The sequence below is a fragment of the Sprattus sprattus genome (genome assembly GCF_963457725.1).
Source record: "Sprattus sprattus genome assembly, chromosome: 10".
Lineage (NCBI taxonomy): Eukaryota > Metazoa > Chordata > Actinopteri > Clupeiformes > Clupeidae > Sprattus > Sprattus sprattus.
The window spans coordinates 30,450,050-30,468,462 of NC_137908.1; the positions used below are offsets into that span (position 1 = coordinate 30,450,050).

The 18,413-nt window shown below is 41.0% G+C and overlaps 1 protein-coding gene across 1 annotated transcript; it reads left to right on the forward strand.

The window, feature by feature from the left end:
• On the forward strand, nucleotides 1-12,023 carry LOC308371289 (glutathione hydrolase 7-like; the record flags this gene model as incomplete). The annotated part of the gene is made up of 12 exons (XM_080846134.1): nucleotides 1-123; nucleotides 2,374-2,582; nucleotides 6,405-6,522; nucleotides 7,209-7,276; nucleotides 7,522-7,595; nucleotides 7,962-8,155; nucleotides 9,853-9,932; nucleotides 10,351-10,425; nucleotides 10,745-10,862; nucleotides 11,064-11,201; nucleotides 11,489-11,606; nucleotides 11,824-12,023. 12 exons carry the CDS (start codon nucleotides 1-3, stop codon nucleotides 12,021-12,023), a joined length of 1,515 nt encoding a protein of 504 aa, XP_080702260.1.
• Between the last annotated feature and the right edge of the window lie 6,390 nt (nucleotides 12,024-18,413).

The window sequence follows — 18,413 nt, forward strand, 5'->3', positions numbered from 1 at the left end:
ATGGCCATCAGGAAGCATGTAGAGTGGGATGGTAACCGATACCGTGGCTGTGTCGATATTGGTAGTGGTGTGGCTGACGACGACTCATCTCCTGTTGCAAAAACCTTGTCTTCATGGTTGTCTGTATAAATGGTCCCACTTTTGCCGGCCCTGTCATGTCTTCCCATGCCCATCACAGATGATTTTGTATCTATAGAAAGAATAGACAAAAAGTGCAGAGCAAAGAGCATTAGAAATGTTGAGATGAAAATTACCCAGCTGTTTAGGTAAGTGTGTGCGAGAGTGACTCTCCTCTTCATGGGGTTGAGTTTTTGTCATTTTGCTTACCTGCGCCTAAGGTTCCTCCACTTGTTGTCACACATCTGCCATGTCACATTAACTGCTTCCTTTCTGAGGCACTCCGCAACCATCTCCCAAGCTTGCTTTCTTTTAATGGTGGGACACTCAAACTTCTCCTTAAGAGACCTCCAGGTCTCTATGAGGAGCAAAACAGCGGTGTGAGGCCAGTTATCTGGAATGTAAACAAACAAGACAACATTTGACACTCTTCTACACTCTCAAGACAGTCACACTTAATAATACTAGACTAATTGCATGTTCAAAACTAACCCCTAAGTTAACCCAGCCTACTTAACAAAATGACGGAACAAATCTTCTTGCAGTAATGCCTCACAGATAAGTCACCACCATCTAGCAACCATTCTACAGTAATCCCCAAACTGGGTGGTCCTTCTAACATACAGTAAGCATTAGTGTTGTAGTGACCTAGCTGGGGATATTTTAAGTGGGGGAACACTATCCTTATATCACATACATAGCCTACTACATGAGCTGCTACAGCTTTCCACTTACTGCCAATGACTAGCCTACCACCTCGTCCGCTGGTGGCTGGTCAAATGCGTCTGCGGATCGGAGAGGAAATCGGTATTGTGAATATGTACATTACATTGTAACAAACCTCAACTTTCTACGCACCCTACAGCAGCAAATGCAGACATCTTACAAGCGGTTCAAACGTAAAATTGTTCTACAAACTAGCAGCTAAAGCGCTACTTGTTTTAGCAACTTGTGTAGCACCAGGGTCGTATGGGCACTATGTAGCACTTTTCTACTCGACACACGTTTGTTAAATAGCCTAGCTACGTATTAGTCACAACCAACTATTACCTTTCAGATAAGGTAATATCTGATTATTATATTATAATTTTCAATCAAGCATATTTAAATGTCTTTACTGGGTATCTATCATAAGATAATAAAAACGTCAAACACAACAAAGCTAACGTTTGTTAAGGAAATATAGGACTAGCATTCATTTACACTTTCAGAAAAAATACGCTTCTCAACTTAACTGAGACAAAGATAAATTAACAACTCAAATTGCTATACGATATTTTCATGAAATTCAACACATATAGTAACGCGACCTATTATCCCGCGGGCCACCAAAAAGTCCGCTTAACAAATATGTTTTTATCAATATAAATATGGTTTAATGAATCAACCTTACATATTTCAGAAGTGACAGGTGTGTAGAACATGCACGAAGTCTTGTTTGACTCTCAGCAGGAACATTTCTTAACGTATTTTCCGATTTGTTTTGTACAGTCGCGAAATGGCAACAAAGTTGGCGACGACCTATTATCCCGCATTGATGTAAAATGCCGTTGGGAATCAAGCTCAACAAGAAAAAGAATTTACACCGAACGTCGCGAAATCTAAATTCTACTATTTGTAACAGGCTGGTTTGTACACGCAGTATTACAACACTTTCTTATACACTTCAAAACGCTGTATATGTGGCATTTTTGCTACAAAGCTAATTGAAATACCCTTTTTGGGCAGGGACTTAAGTTTTCCGAAATCTGCGATCCTGGATGACACCGAAATCAATATTAAGTAACGTGTACCAGCGCTTGCGGGATAATAGGTCGTGCGGGATAATAGGTCGGGCTACGATACCCATGTTAATCTCCATCTGGGAGCACATCTCTTGCAGTCCGCGATCCATGTCTGTTTGTGGAGAACTACCTCTTCAGACAGTTTGACAGTTTGCCTATGTTCGTAAACGTTTGCTTGCTTATGTTCGTTTAACGGAAAATGTTTAAAATCGTTCGCGAACGTTCGCCTATGTTTGCGATTCTGAAAACTTGACTATAAGGCTTAATATACAAATTCATGAAATATCTTATATATAATATTCATCACCCGTTATAATCATTGGTCTAAAGCAGGAAAGTGGTCCCTTTAAAATGGCCGCCACGATTTGCTTGTGGCGTCACTTGAAACCATGGAATGCGCTATCCAGTTTCTTTTTGAGATCAGTGTCATTCACTCATATTACTCATGTTTGAACATTCGTCTGGTGTTCAGGTTGTGGGCCCTGGGGTGGTTGTGACTGACAGTAAGCTGTGTTCGTTGCTGGGGCTGGGGGTGATCAGAGATGGGGGATCCAGTGTGGACGCTGCCATCACTTCTGCACTCTGCCAGAGTGTCGTGCATCCACACATCTCCGGCATAGGAGGGAAATGTGGTGGTTTATGTTCAGAAATGTCACACATCAGGCTTGTGGTTTCCCCTAAGTTTGTTTTAGCCTGGTTTATCAAGATATGTAGGCCTACTGTCTCCATAAATGACACAACTTTTACATTTGATTGTGTCCACCATATTATTTATAATACTTGTGAGGGGCTTTGGTAGCCTGGCCATTACCAGCCTGTGACTCCATTTCATTCCGTCTTTCAGTCTGGCAAAACGCTATGCATTTTCGTTTCCGAGATGAGCGGGTGCTTAGCTTGAGGTTTAAAATCATTGGAGTTCCCTTAACCAATCAGCAACGTTTAGTAAGCATTGGTAGATTAAACTCTTCCCAAAGCCAGTTGGGAGAAGAGCTACGACATCCTTTCCAATCATAAAACTTACAAGAAAATACTCTTGTTCTCCTTTTAATTTTCTGATGTTCTCGAGAGTTGAGACAACTTTTCCGATAGCTTTTCGTGTCTTTTCCTCCAAGGCGAGTTTTGCGTCACAGCTCTGAACTGTTCGCTGATTGGTCCTACAGGATTTTGAGTCCTGGAGACGATTGTCAACGGAGTTGGGCCCATAGACATGTATAGGTAGACGCCGCCTCCACTGCTTCTCGGCGAAACGCGTCGCCGCCATATTGAGAAAGGAGCTCTCTGACTTCAGCGGTCTGTCAAACAAGCGCAAGTTGCCAGGAGCTGCGCTTTATCTGGATAAAAATCACGATAACCTTTTACATTTCGCAACCAATTTCATGGAGTATTCAAGGGTTTATGCTCTACGTGAAGTGTGTGAAAAAGATTTGCCTCTACGTTACTTTGAATCTCGCTAGTTAAATCGCCAGTCATACAAGTGCATGGGTCTATGATAAACGCTCACTTTTCTTGCAAAGCTCGTGCATTTTGAAAATACTGAGAAGATCTATAAACTATCGAAATAGTGCTTCTTTAGTTACTACGTATTGACCATCATTAAGAGAAAGAGCATACATCAAATAGTGAGAAACTGGCAGTCAGTGTGTTTTTCATAGTTTAATAGTTCCTTTTCAAGTATGTGCATTAAGAAACCTTGAACAGTGCAATTGGCAATACACAGTTATTTCACAATTATATATTGTGTCAATTGCACTGCATAGATCTGAAAATGTTAAGAGCATGATTGTATAATATGTCAAATTGTACAAATGTACAAATATATATATATATATATATATATATATATATATATATATATATATATATATATATATATATATTATATAATATGAATATATACTTATACTTAAAATATATTATATTATATTGTATCACATATTATATATATCAGTATACTGTGCAATGGAATAACATACAGCCGCGGAAAAAATTAAGAGACCACTTCAAAATTATCAGTTTCTCTGGATTTACTATTTATTGGTATGTGTTAAAGTAAAATGTACATTTTTGTTTTATTCTATAACCTACTGGCAACATTCCTACCAAATTTCAAATAAAAATATTGTCATTTAGATCATTTATTTGCAGAAAAATGACAATTGGTCAAATTAGCAAAAAAGATGCAGTGTCTTCAGATCTCGAATAATGCAAAGAAAACAAGCTCATATTCATTTTTAAACTACACAATACTAATGCTTACACTTAGGAAGAGTTCAGAAATCAATATTTGGTGGAAAAACCTTGATTTAAAATCACAACTTTCATGTGTCTTGGCATGCTCTCCACCAGTCTTTCACATTGCCGTTGGGTGACTTTATGCTACTCCTGGCGCAAGAATTCAAGCAGCTCGGCTTCTTTTCATGGCTTGTGACCATCCATCTTCCTCTTGATCACATTTCAGAGGTTTTTGATGGGATTCAGGTCTCGAAATTGGGCTGGCCATGACAGGGTCCTGATCTGGTGGTACTCCATCCACACCTTTACTGGCCTGGCTGTGTGGCATGGAGCATTGCCCTGCTGGAAAAAACATTTCTCAGAGTTGGGGAACATTGTCAGAGCTAAAGGAAGCAAGTTTTTCTTCCGGGACAACGTTGTACTTTGCCTGGCTGAGGTTTGTAAAAGACCATAAGGATTGAAAAAAGCGGACTGGAGGGTCTTCTAGTTCGTCTTCTCTGATGAGTCCAATTTTCAGCTTTGCCCAACACATGGTCGTCTGATGGTTAGACGGAGACCTGGAGAGGCCTACAAGCCAGAGAGTCTTGCACCTACTGTGAAATCCGACTCATCAGAGAAGACGAACTTAGAAGAACCTCCAGTCCGCTTTTTCAATCCTTATGGTCTTTTACAAACCTCAGCCAGGCAAAGTACAACGTTGTCCCGGAAGAAAAACTTGCTTCCTTTTGCTCTGACAATGTTCCCCAACTCTGAGAAGTGTTTTTTCCAGCAGGGCAATGCTCCATGCCACACAGCCAGGCCAGTAAAGGTGTGGATGGAGTACCACCAGATCAGGACCCTGTCATGGCCAGCCCAATTTCGAGACCTGAATCCCATAATAAAACCTCTGAAATGTGATCAAGAGGAAGATGGATGGTCACAAGCCATGAAAAGAAGCCGAGCTGCTTGAATTCTTGCGCCAGGAGTAGCATAAAGTCACCCAACGGCAATGTGAAAGACTGGTGGAGAGCATGCCAAGACACATGAAAGTTGTGATTTTAAATCAAGGTTATTCCACCAAATATTGATTTCTGAACTCTTCCTAAGTGTAAGCATTAGTATTGTGTAGTTTAAAAATGAATATGAGCTTGTTTTCTTTGCATTATTCGAGATCTGAAGACACTGCATCAATTTTGCTATTTTGACCAATTGTCATTTTTCTGCAAATAAATGATCTAAATGACAATATTTTTATTTGAAATTTGGTAGGAATGTTGCCAGTAGGTTATAGAATAAAACTAAAATGTACATTTTACTTTAACACATACCAATAAATAGTAAAACCAGAGAAACTGATAATTTTGAAGTGGTCTCTTAATTTTTTCCACGGCTGTATATATGATATATATAATATGTGATACAATATAATATAATATATTTTAAGTATAAGTATATATTCATATTATATAATATATATATATATATATATATATATATATATATATATATATATTTGTACATTTGTACAATTTGACATATTATACAATCATGCTCTTAACATTTTCAGATCTATGCAGTGCAATTGACACAATATATAATTGTGAAATAACTGTGTATTGCCAATTGCACTGTTCAAGGTTTCTTAATGCACATACTTGAAAAGGAACTATTAAACTATGAAAAACACACTGACTGCCAGTTTCTCACTATTTGATGTATGCTCTCTCTTAATGATAGTGCTTCTTTAGTTACTAGTATTGACTATTTCGATAGTTTATAGATCTTCTCAGTATTTTTAAAATGCACGAGCTTTGCAAGAAAAGTGAGCCTTTATCATAGACCCATGCACATGTATGACTGGCGATTTAACTAGCGAGATTCAAAGTAACGTAGAGGCAAATCTTTTTCACACACTTCACGTAGAGCATAAACCCTTGAATACTCCATGAAATTGGTTGCGAAATGTAAAAGGTTAGCGTGATTTTTATCCAGATAAACCGCAGCACCTGGCAACTTGCGCTTGTTTGACACGTCTGACAGACCTCTGACGGCAGAGAGCTCCTTTCCCAAAATGGCGGCGAGGCGTTTCGCCGAGGCAACGGGCTGAAGCAGTGGAGGCGGCGTCTATCTATACATGTCTATGGTTGGGCCAGACTGAGTATGAGCTTGAAATCAATTCAGGCGGAAATACGTAGGCTGGTGTCACCAGGCTAGGGCTTTGGTGCTGAGCGTTCCATTTTGACAGATCTTTGTATAAGTACCTTGTTCATGGGTTTCCTCACCTCTTCACAGCGGTGGGGTCATGCAGGTCCATGATGGACGAAAAAATGAAAGCGTGGTGATTGATTTTGGTGAAACAGCTCCCTCTAGAATCCAAAAGGAAATGCTACAACATGACCTGCAGCATAAGGTAGTATTAAGAAGGGTAGGACCGTCTAGAACAGTCTTATCATAGGTTAGTTAAATTTACTTTACTGTGAAAATTAATATCTCAGCCCCTAAAGTTGTCTTGAGGGAGAAACAGAGGAGGTAATATTGAGATGTCTAAATATCTCATTGTCTTGGAGAAACTAAAGAGATAATAAGATCTGTTTTTAGATTTCTGTCAAACTATCCAGTCTACGCAACCCATCTATTCAACCCAATATCAGCATAAAAATTGCCTCTATCTTGTGAGAAACCTGGGTGTCGTGATCAATGACCAGCTAACCTTTTTCTTGCTACTTTGTACTGTACAACAAGAGAACAAATCAGGCCCTACCTGTCTCAGCCTGGAACCCAACCCAACCCATGGTTATCTCCTGCCTTGACTACTGAAACGCTCTTCTTGGGGGCCTCCCAGCATGGACAGTGTCCCTTTCCTTCCTGAAGAAACCACCTCTAACACCCCTAACATGCCTAATACTCTCGCACTTAATGTGCACTTCTATATGCTCTTTTGCACTTTTTTCAGATTGACTAGAATTAATACTTTGTGTTTATACTCTCAACAGGCCTCCTAACTTACAGTACTACAGCTTGGTTGTTGTTCCTCATTTGTAAGTCACTCAAAAGTTTCTGTCAACTGACCAAATATAAATGTAAATATTTGTTCAGTCAGGCCTTCTTGTTGGGGTGCCAGGCATGCTCAGAGGGTTACACCAAGCACATCAACAGTATGGAAGGTTAGTATTCTGTCCTGTTTACCAGACACTCTTGTCACCCTCACTTCCATGTGAAAGATTTCACAAGCACTACAATAAATGCTTACTGATATCATTGCCAAGGATCTGTTTGTACCATTTCACAATTCATTTCAGATATATTAGTGTGTCTGCCACATGCCTTCTCAACATTGTGTCAGACAAACACCATAGACATATTCTTGCTCCATTTGTTTGCTTTGTTCTCATCCATGATCTTTTCCTAGGGCACAGTGGTATGACCTGGTGGTGAGGGCAGCCAACATAGCAAAACAAGGATTTAATGTCTCTGACAACCTGGGTAATATAAAGAATTCATGTGGTCTTTATATCTTCCCCTCTTGTCATAAATATAGTTCTTTCAACAACAGAACACTTAACATTTTGCTAGTTTTGTACACTGTAATTGTCGGTTCAGCTTTTGAATAAAATGAAATATCACTAAGATGTAAATGAATGAATACATACAAATTGAATGGGCAACACTTTATAGGGTAGACACATGCCTTTCTTTTCTGTATTGGTATAGAGTCCATTGGAGAGATCTGCATGCATGCCATGAACTCCTTCCCCTCAAGGTGGTGCTGTGACGTGTCTGTGTGTGTTAAGAATATTTCCTTTTCTCTCCTCCATCTCAACCCATCATACATATAAATGTCCATGGCAGCCCGAGCCATAGAGTCTCAGAGGGGGGAGAATGTGTCTGAGCTCTTCAGGGGGATGTTCTTACCTCATGGTGAGCCACTTTCTGCAGTCGCCACCCTGAAATTACCCGATTTGGCTGCTGTTCTGGACCGTGTTGCCAGCCATGGGGTGGACGAGTTCTACCACGGGAATATCTCTGAGGAGATAGCAGTTACAGTAGGCCTTTATTTAATGAAACCCATCTGTCAATATTTTTCTTGTTTTCTAGCATTGTTTCATTCAAATTCAGGAAGGACCCAAGATACAAACACCACAACAGTAAAATCAGTAGGCTTAGTACACAACTGATACAAATATGGAACATCATTTCAAAAGAGAGAAATAATACATGGTGTCAACATTAAAAATAATGTACTATCTGCAGTCTGATTATCATTGATCATCTATATTGGCATACTTTATCAGCTTTATTTTTAATCCATTCCAGTTATTTTAGGCTTTTAATTTTTTTTATGTATAGTCACGCATGACGTACCCGAAACCGAGTGGCGTCTCATTTCATAGGGGAAAGATCTCAGCCCTTGGCCCTTACACTTGCAAGTGCTAGGGTTAAGACTAAGACAAGACAAAGCAAAAGGGGCAAGGAGAAGAATCGAGATTCGGCCTTAGTACTTGGTGGAATAACCCTTGTTGGCAAGCACAGACGTCAGACGTTTCTTGCAGTTGGTCACCAGGTTTACACACTTCTCAGGAGAGATTTTGGTCCACTCCTCTTTATAGATTCTCTCCAAATCTTTAAGGTTGAATTTTCAATGGGAGGGAATGAGGGAATGAGGTTCAAGCCCAATATTCCACGTAACATGGCCCCATCTATAGTCCCCTTGATGCGGTGGAGTCGTCCTGTACCCTTTGCAGAGAAACAGCCCAAAGCATAATGTTTCCACCTCCATGCTTGATGGTGGGTATGATGTACTCTTGGGGTCATATTCTGCATTCCCCCCCGTCAAACACGGCAAGTCGAGTTGATGCCAAAGAGCTTGATTTTGGTATCATCTGACCACATTCTGTCTCCCAATCATCCTTAGAATCATTCAAGTGTGCAATGGCAAACTTCAGATGGCCCTGTACATGCGCTTCCTTGAGCAGGGGGACCTTGCGAGTGATGCAGTACTTAAAAAAATGACGGCGTGGTTTGTTGCCAATTGTTTTCTTGGTGACTGTGGTCCCAGCTGCCTTGAGATCATTCACAAGCTCCCCGTGTAGTTCTGGGGTTATTCTGCACCTATCGAATGATCACTGATACCGCACGAGGGGATATCTTGCATGAAGCCCCAGACCTAGAGCGATTAACATTTGTTTGGTGTTGCTTCCATTTACGAATAATCACACCAATAGTTGTCTGCTTCTCACCAAGCTGCTTGCCAATGGTTTTGTAGCCCATTCCAGCCTTGTGCAGGTCTATAATCTTATCTCTGACGTCCTTGGACAACTCTTTGGTCTTGCCCATGGTGGTGAGGTTGAAGGTGTGAAGTATGATTCTTTGGACAAGTTTCTTTTATAAACGTCCCCAGTTGAGATCAGGTGTACCATGTTAGACCTAATGAGGACTAATCTGTGTGCTTCTTGGGCACATAACTGGTCAGTGAGCCAGAATTCTTGCTGTTTGCTTGGGGGTTCAAATACTTATTTTTTGCATCAAATGCAAATAAAGTCATAAATGTTATAAAATGCAGTTTTCTGATTTTCTTTTGTTGATATTCTGTTTCTCACTGTTAAAACACACCTACCAATACAATTCTAGATCACACATTTCTTTACAAGTGGCCAAACTTGCGAGATCGGCAGGGGTTCAAATATTATTTTCCCCACTGTACATTACATACGGCCCTTTCATTTTCTGGTGCTTTGTTTAGTCTCTAAAAGCAGCCCTAGCCATGGCAAGTGGGTTAGCGGATCCAAACTCTGTCTCAGACACCATCTCTAACATGCTAAGGTATGATCCACATATTCATGCTTGTGAAGATGAAATATAATTAAGTTTTGAGATTCATAGTAATTTTCTCAATTCAGGTCAGTTTTTTGTTTTATTAACTGTGGCGCTCAGGAATAATAGAGGATTGGAGAGATAGAAAAACAATGGTGCGATTTTAATTAACTTTGATTTCAGTTGCTTTCTCCCGTGCACTTGAAGGTGTCAGAGTGTCATACTGATTTCATTAAAGCAGTGTCATTAACATGTCTTCACAGTTCTTCTGCATTCTAGGTCTCCTGGGCCGCTCTCCTAGCATGCCCTGCTGATTGTATTTTCCCTGTTTCTCGACTGTAGTAAACCACATGCTGCTGTCCTGCGTCAAATGATCAGCAACTCCAGCAGTGCCATTCCCCCCCCACCTTTACCCAGCGCTCCACAGCCTGCAGGGCGGGGCCAGTGCTTCCAGCCAAGTGCTCGTCATGGGTCCCGATGACCTTATCGTGTCACTATCATGGTACCCTGACCATATCTGTGATGCACACTGTAGGGGAAAATGTGAAACTTCTTAAGTCTTTACCATCTTAAGCTCTACCACAGTGAACAAGATGATGTATATATCTCTTAAATCATGCATCCTCTCGTTCACTTTCTTATAATTTATTTCAAGATTCCTTATAATGAAATCAATGTTTTTTGACTGTGACTCACTACTTGGTACTCTTGTAACCGTATCCCCAGTAAGAAATATGATCAAGCACTCAAACCTGTTGTGCTCACCATTGTAATGAAGATCTGTGGGTGGAGAGGTATGTACTCATTTTCTCATGTTGCAGTTCTCTCAATAGGCCCTTTGGAAGCGGAATCATTACCCCATCCGGCATTCTTTTAAACAGCCAAATGATCAATTTCTCCTGGCTCACAGGGACTCAGAACAGGACCTGGTTAAACCAGGTACTGGTCAATGAATGGCAAATGATGATACATGTTCAGTTCTGCTCCAGTTATCAGAATGGAAAAATACTGCTAGACAGGTTTCTTTTTGTTACTGCAGACTTTTTGATGTAGGTTATGTTAGTATGCCTCATTGCAGTTATATTTGTAGTCAGGTGACTATGCCCTCATACTTAGATTTTCTTTGTAACACTATTCTAGCGTAATAGGATCCAGGGAGGAAAGAGGCCTCTGTCCTGGCTCATGCCCACTATAGTGAGACCGACTGGAGGACCGTGTGGGCTGTATTTGACCCTGGGGACCCCTGAGGGTTTCCAGGGCCTCAGCAGTATAGCTCAGGTATATGGTGCACTTGTCTTGTGCTCCATCACGAGGCTAGAATCTGGCTACTGGGTGTTTAATCAATCGTGGTACACACTTGTTTTCAGTCATGAAAGTCATGTCAGTTAATGCTAAATGGTTTGATTAAATTAATGCCATCATTAAATGTCAGTGGCTAAAGCATATTTTCTGTTCATTTGCTGTGGTTTTCATTGTTGTTACGGTACCAATGTAGTAATCAAAACCACAGACTTTGAGCGTTACCTTAAATATGACTGAGATTCTGTCACATGATTTGATTGCAGGTGCTGATCAAGGTCATATCAGAACACAAAAATCTGACTGACTCTTTATCTGAAGGGAGACTCCATCCAAGTCTGCAGACAAATCTCATTCTGGTTGATGAGTTGTTGAAACCTCATTGTATGTAGATACAGGAAAACCTGTTTATACTGTACATATTGCAGTTATGACTACTCATATTTAAAGAAACTCCTACACATTTTAGCAGATCCTAAGCATACATAAAGCCTTTTGGTTAATGTCTCTCGGGGGGTTTGTTTCTAACCTCTTCCTTCCTTGGTTTCCCCTACCCTAATCTCCTCTCTTCTCCTTTGTCTCCTCTCTTCCTCCCCATCAGCTGAATTCCCGGAGAAGCGTGTGCGGTCCCTTCGTCGGAGAGGCCATGTTGTGCAGAGGGTGGAGCAGCTCGCCCTGGTGTCCGGCGCAGAACGCAGAGGGGATGTGATGTATGGAGCCACGGATGCACGCAGCAGTGAGGCCTCAGCTCAGACCTTTGCAGAGCCCTTGTGTGGTGTCCGGATGAAGCTAGGGCCTTAAGAGGGTTTACTGCTGCTCTTTTGGTTCATTATTAGTGATCACCTGTTGTGGCCCAACTTCCTGTTTAAGTGGACTGTGATGTAAAGATGAAGTGTGGACGGACAGGAAACGTGTTTTGTGTTCTCTGTCTACGCTCTTTATTGGGCTGTAATCTCTCTCACTTCCTTTAACTCTATCTATCTCTCTCTCTCTCTTTTTTTCTACAATACCTCATTCAGACACGCACAAATCTTCTTACTTACTTACTTACTACCTGCTACCAAATATTTCAATCTTTATCCTGATTACGTTGTAAGTCAATGTTTGGTTTGAATAGAATATGTCAAGAGATTTGTCTGTGTGCCGCTGCTTTTTTGTCACCTGGTATACCATTAAGACTAGATTTGTTTCCCATCATGTCCTCTTACATCTGTCCCTGTCCTGACCCCTTCACTCCCCAGTGTGAGCTGGTGGTGTGACTAACGTATTGAACTGTAGGATGATGTCACTGAAGGCAAGCAGCTTGTATAAGTATGACCCCTATGCCCCTAGCAGCAGAAACTGTTGATTGGCATCAAACCAAAGCGTCTCTCAGTCACGCAGTTCCATTTCACAGCATGACCAACAGCATTCATCATCTCATCAGATTGCTGAACAAAAGACTATAAGGCCATGCTTCTGGAGGCGCAGGAAATGACAAAAGCCATTAAATGTAAAATTCAAGAAACATTAGAAGATCAGTGTCTTGATACAGGACATTGTATGGGCATTTGAGTTGTTTTACAAGCAAATGACTACTTACAACTACTGAATTCATAGTGGTGTTTTAAAATGGATCTGATGAAGTTGCGTAGCAATCAGCTTAATCAAGCAGCCAGTCAGGTGAGGCTGCAGAGGCTCATCCAAAAGGCTCGATGGATACAAACCCAGAACACCTGATTTAAGCCTGACATGACATCAATGTTCAGTGACACCAGGCAGGCTCAGGCTCACCGTGAAGTACGTTTGGTATGTGCTGTTCCTCAACAGCGAGAGATCCATAAATCAGCCTCAGCCCTGTTTTTATGATGATGATGATGATGGATGAAGCTGCTCACAGAAGCAAGTACAGTTTGTTATTAAGCCTATCATTGAGAACAGTCCGATTTGTTTTCATTACTGAAAACAATGGTGTTTCTAGCATTCTCCAATTACTGTGTATGCTTAAGAGTTCACACCACCAATAAAACCGCCAAAAAGAATGACTACAACATGAGGTGAACTCAATAAAGCTTCATTTAAGTATACTTAGTAAGGTTCCATGCACTTATGATTAATGTACTATAAAAGTGCTATTTTCGAAGTTCTAATTATGTACTTAGTATACTGATATATCATTAGTGCTACTAAAGATAAACTTAAATACAACTAAAAATGTACTTTGCTTTAACTTAGATGGAGAACCATGAACAACTACGTATATTAGTACAGTGAACTACTACTGAGGTAGACATGAAAATTTAACTTGATAATAGTATTATGAAAATATTGAAAGCATTCAAAGCAGACGATTATAATGCACTAATACAATACTTCTGTATATTTCTGGGGTACTTTATATGAATACACTAAGTATTAGCGCTAATTAGTGAACTTAGGTTAAGTACACTTAACTGAAGTACTACTGAGGTAGAAAGTACATGTTAAAGTACATGTTAGTACATTAAAATACACTTTATTTATTTATTTTTACCTTGGATCAACAAATCAACTGTCAAACATAACTTAACTAACTCAGGTCATCACATTGCCCACACAAACTTTAACCCTAATCTTAAACTTTAACTTCCCTAACCCTTTTCTATTCATCACTGTCCACAGACTGCCAATAAAAGAAAGCTAATTATGCTTGGCCACTGAAATGCTGTGCTTGATTTTGCACCACATAATGGTAAGTGGAGCACTTAATCAGAATCCAATTCAGATTTAGTAATAGAGTAATCAACTCATCATATGAATTCCAAGAAACCTTAAAATATTTTAAATTGAACTATTCGTATACAAACCATTGTTTATCACAACACAAAATGTGCAGTAGCGTTTTGCAATATAAAAGATGCTTCTTTACCTGTAATAACATATAATATAGGTAAATAGTTAAGAGGAAAATATTTGAAAATGTTCTTGTGTCTTCTAAAACATTATTCATCGTGCCTTAGGGCCAGAAGCATTTTCGTTAGTTTACTACAAAAACAACAACTAACACCTTCCTAGCCTTTAATACTTTAACTGTACGGTACATCTAAGGCCTCTTAGCCTACGCTCACATTGGTAGGCCCTATTACAAAAACTACTCCTGTCCTGTATAATGGGGATCTTTTCATTGGCTAAAGCTGTATTTTTAATCGAAAGCCAGTACTATATATGAGGCTAAATAGTTTTGCTTACTTGTTCAAAGATTCCTGTTAATGCCCCTAAATCGCTCAGTGCATGTTGAAAGATAGGCTGCCTTCATCTGTCATCACGAGGTTCATTTCTGCGCCACCTTACACGGAACTCGTTTGAAGTGGGCGTGCTCGGTCGTGCTGAGGTCAGACACTAGGGAAACACTTCGTAGCACACACAACTCAATCAGTCGTTCACCGTAATGTCTGGAATGAATTGTACCACATTCGAACAGTTTTTGCTATCTTCGCACGAGTAGGGCTGGGTAACCACGTTCAAAGGTGAGCAGAATCCAAAGTATGACTACTACTTTCCTCTTATTCCAAACGTGTTTTTTATAATATTCCATTCTACAGGCATACCAGAACACTTTATTGTCCAATGTAATTTTGTTTGACTATGAAATGGTATTCTTACTTGACTCCATATAGTGCGTACATTTACGAAGTCGTAGGCATACGAAGCACATATTTTTCAACATCAGTGCATCAAAAATAACGATTAGATTAAAATGTTCTATAGCGGGGGATAATTTCCCTTTAGCCTAGATGTATTGGGTTTATACCCCAGCTCTATCAGGAACTTCTGGGTGTGCAGATTAACGTTTTATCAGATGCTGTTCTTTCAGTGAGTTAATTTAAATTAGTTTGGCAAAGGGTGTAGCCCACAGGGATTAATCAAATGGACAGACCAGGGGGGGTCTGCAGTAACCTACACACATCCCTCGGCTTCCCCAACCCGTGGCGTGGCTATAAAGGCTACTAGATTTACGATAGACTGAATCACAACGTAAACTTTGCGTAGGCTATAATCTACTTCTTGCATTTGTCAACTCGGAAGTTCTTTCTTTTGTTCATTTAGAACGTTATTTACAGTAAAACTGCAATAATACTTATTACTAAATTAACAATAATGTAGTGGTGTGACTGATCTGGTGAATTGTGTCCTCTTCCACGCCTGATAAAACCTTTCAGATTAAATGTGTTATGATGGCGATTACCTAACCATAAGGATGTGGGCATGGCTACATTTCTATTCTGACATACATTTACATCGATGCAATAACATCACAGATAAAATAATGTTAAACTCATGTCATTCATCTACAGGGTACCTGCCAGCTAAACCTGTGTCACAGTAAAGTTACAGGTTGTCCATTCTACCTCGTGTGTCTTCATTTTCTCTTTACCCACTTTCATCACTGAGCATCAATGGAGAGCCAAGACAAATACTTCATCGTTACCCGTGCCAAAACGCGGAAAGGCTTCTCCCGCGGTTGCATTGGTCGAATCGAGGCTGAGACACAGACGGGGGAGATTTTCGGTCTGGTATACGGCAGCGGCAGCGGCTCAGCCAAAAGCGGTGGTCTTCTGCAGCGGGAGGAGACGTACCCACTCACGCGCCACCAGGCTCAACTTCTTCTGTTCGTGTCTCCGGCCAGCCGACGGTTAGAGATCCTCTGCAATCCAACGCTCTTCAGAGCCATTTGTGAGCTGGCACAGGACGACCTGGTCGTTGTGCGCTACAAGAAAGGCTGCCAACCATGTTTGGTGAGAAACCTGATGCAGATTGGACGTAAGGATGGATCAGATGACCTCAGCATGCTGGGATTTGAGCTACAACCTATGGTGTGTTGTTTTGGTGGTTTGTGAAACCCAGTACCGAATTGTTTTGGGATATCAGGTGTATGTGAACCGCACACAATCCCACATAGGCGAAAATTGGTATTTCAATTTATATAGTTATTTTTTATTTGGGATAGTAACATCTTGCAGCCTGCTGTTTGAGTTCATTGCAAGCTGAAATGCAAAAATAGTTTTGTGACATGTTATTGGATAAGCGATAAAGTTGTGATATCATGACAAGTAGAGCACACATTCCGGTTGAGTGCAGACACATAATATTGAAAAGCAGTGTGGCTACACCAGAAAAAAATAGATTAGGCTATCACATAAATTGTATGTGTATAATACACACCATGTACATTACGATCAGACAGATCACATCCACACATCATCAGATGACCATCGTGAAATTGTAGGTCTCAGTCTTTTCTGTATGCGCTCTCTATCCAATCCCCACAGAATCCAGATAAGAAGCTGTCATCTAAGAAGCCAGCTCCACTGCCAGTGTTCAGCGCTGCGGACATCATACAGGTGTCGTCGGGCTATCAGTCAAACACTAGGCTGCCACTGAGAGACAACCATACTATTGGTAAGCGCTATGTCTGTAGCCTACTGTCACTGTTGTATGGCTGCTTGGTCAACTGTAAACATGTATGGTCATCTATCTGCAGACTTCAAGTAAGTGATGCACTTGGATATTTCTGTGGTAATATCATATACATTTTTCCTAAATATAGAATAGGGATAGGCCCATTAGATAAAGGGGATTTGACATATGGTTGTATGCATATGCACAGTAATCCCACAACGTAGTTTCTGTTGTTTTCCGAAAAAGCACCTACATTTGCATGCACTTTCTGAGGAGTAGTCACTAGGAAATGACCATTAGAGTTTCAATGAGATCGTGAAGACATGCAGACACGTGGTTATTTTCAGAATGACACAACTTCGCTTTCCATCCCTCTGGCAAGGTACATCTGTCAACCAATCAATCTGTTGTCAAATAAGGCGGGCTGAGTAAGTCCATGATCCCATGATTAGACAGAGAAATAGACACGAGACAATGCAAAGATCTGGAAAGACGGGTCGAAGAATTTTGGAATGCTAGACTCCTGTCACAGGCATAAATGTCTCATGACTGCTGATGTATGTGACGTGCCTGGAGTGCTCAGTATCGCTAACCAAACTCTCAACTTGTGACACGAGGCCATTCCTTTACAGGCAGTCAAGTGAGTCAGGTGATATTGTTTTTTTCTGGTTCTGTTTTTAACAGCCTTATGACAGTTCTTTGTTTGCCCCCCCTCCCTCTTCCCCCGCAGACACCACCAGGAAGACCGTCTCTCGCATCAACTCCATGCCAAGCATAGGATCCAAAAATAAACCTCTTGGGAAGAGAATATCTGAACAGAGTCAGACCCCCAGCATCAACGGCCTGCCATTTCCTCGGCTGGAGCCGGGGTCTATGGTGGAGGTGGCATCGGACAGAAATGTCATTCTGTATGGAGTGATCAGATGGATTGGTGTACTACCTGGAAAGAAAGACGATTGGGCAGGAATTGAACTAGTGAGTTGATATACTGTATCGGCAGTGGGTCCATGCACTTTCTAAAAACTTCTCCTACTGATGCACACTTAATTCACAAAAAATAAAAACACTGGTCTTACAGCAGTCCTAAGAGCCAGGCATGTTGTGGTGCTCATATTCATTTACCAAAAAAGGCTCCCCAGCATTGCCTTGTATTATTCCCTGCTTTTTTACTGAATCTAATGACTAAGTCACCTGTGCTTCTGTCACAGGACAATGAGGTTGGCACCTGTACAGATGGGACTTTCATTGGTCAGCGGTATTTCACCTGTAAAGGGAACAGGGCAGTGTTTGTGCCCCTGGAAATGTGCGTGCAAGACGGGCGCTTCCCCTCCCCCTCCCCGACCACAGAGACAGTGGAGCCACCTCTGCCTCCCACAGGTGTGGTTACCCCCCAATGCACCCACCCCACCCAGTGTAATGTTGAGGAGAAATGAAAGAACACAAACAGTGTTGAATGTGAAAGATGTGTCTATACACAGGCAATATACCATACTGAATGCATTTTCAGAAGAACATAATAACAAGTGATTGAAATGTTTACATGTGCCGTTTGTTGTTCCATTGTTTTGGAGCAGTCACTCCTGGAGAGGAGGGTGAAGAGGAGGAGGACGCACCCCCTCTAGCTGAATCTCAAGTCCTCACTGTGCTAGAGGGCAAAATGAAGGGAATCCAAGGACATTTCAACTCCTGCTATCTGGACGCCACAATCTTCTGGTAAGATTTCAAGAATTTCTGGTCAGGAGGTCATCGGACTAACAAGTCAGGGAAGTGCCT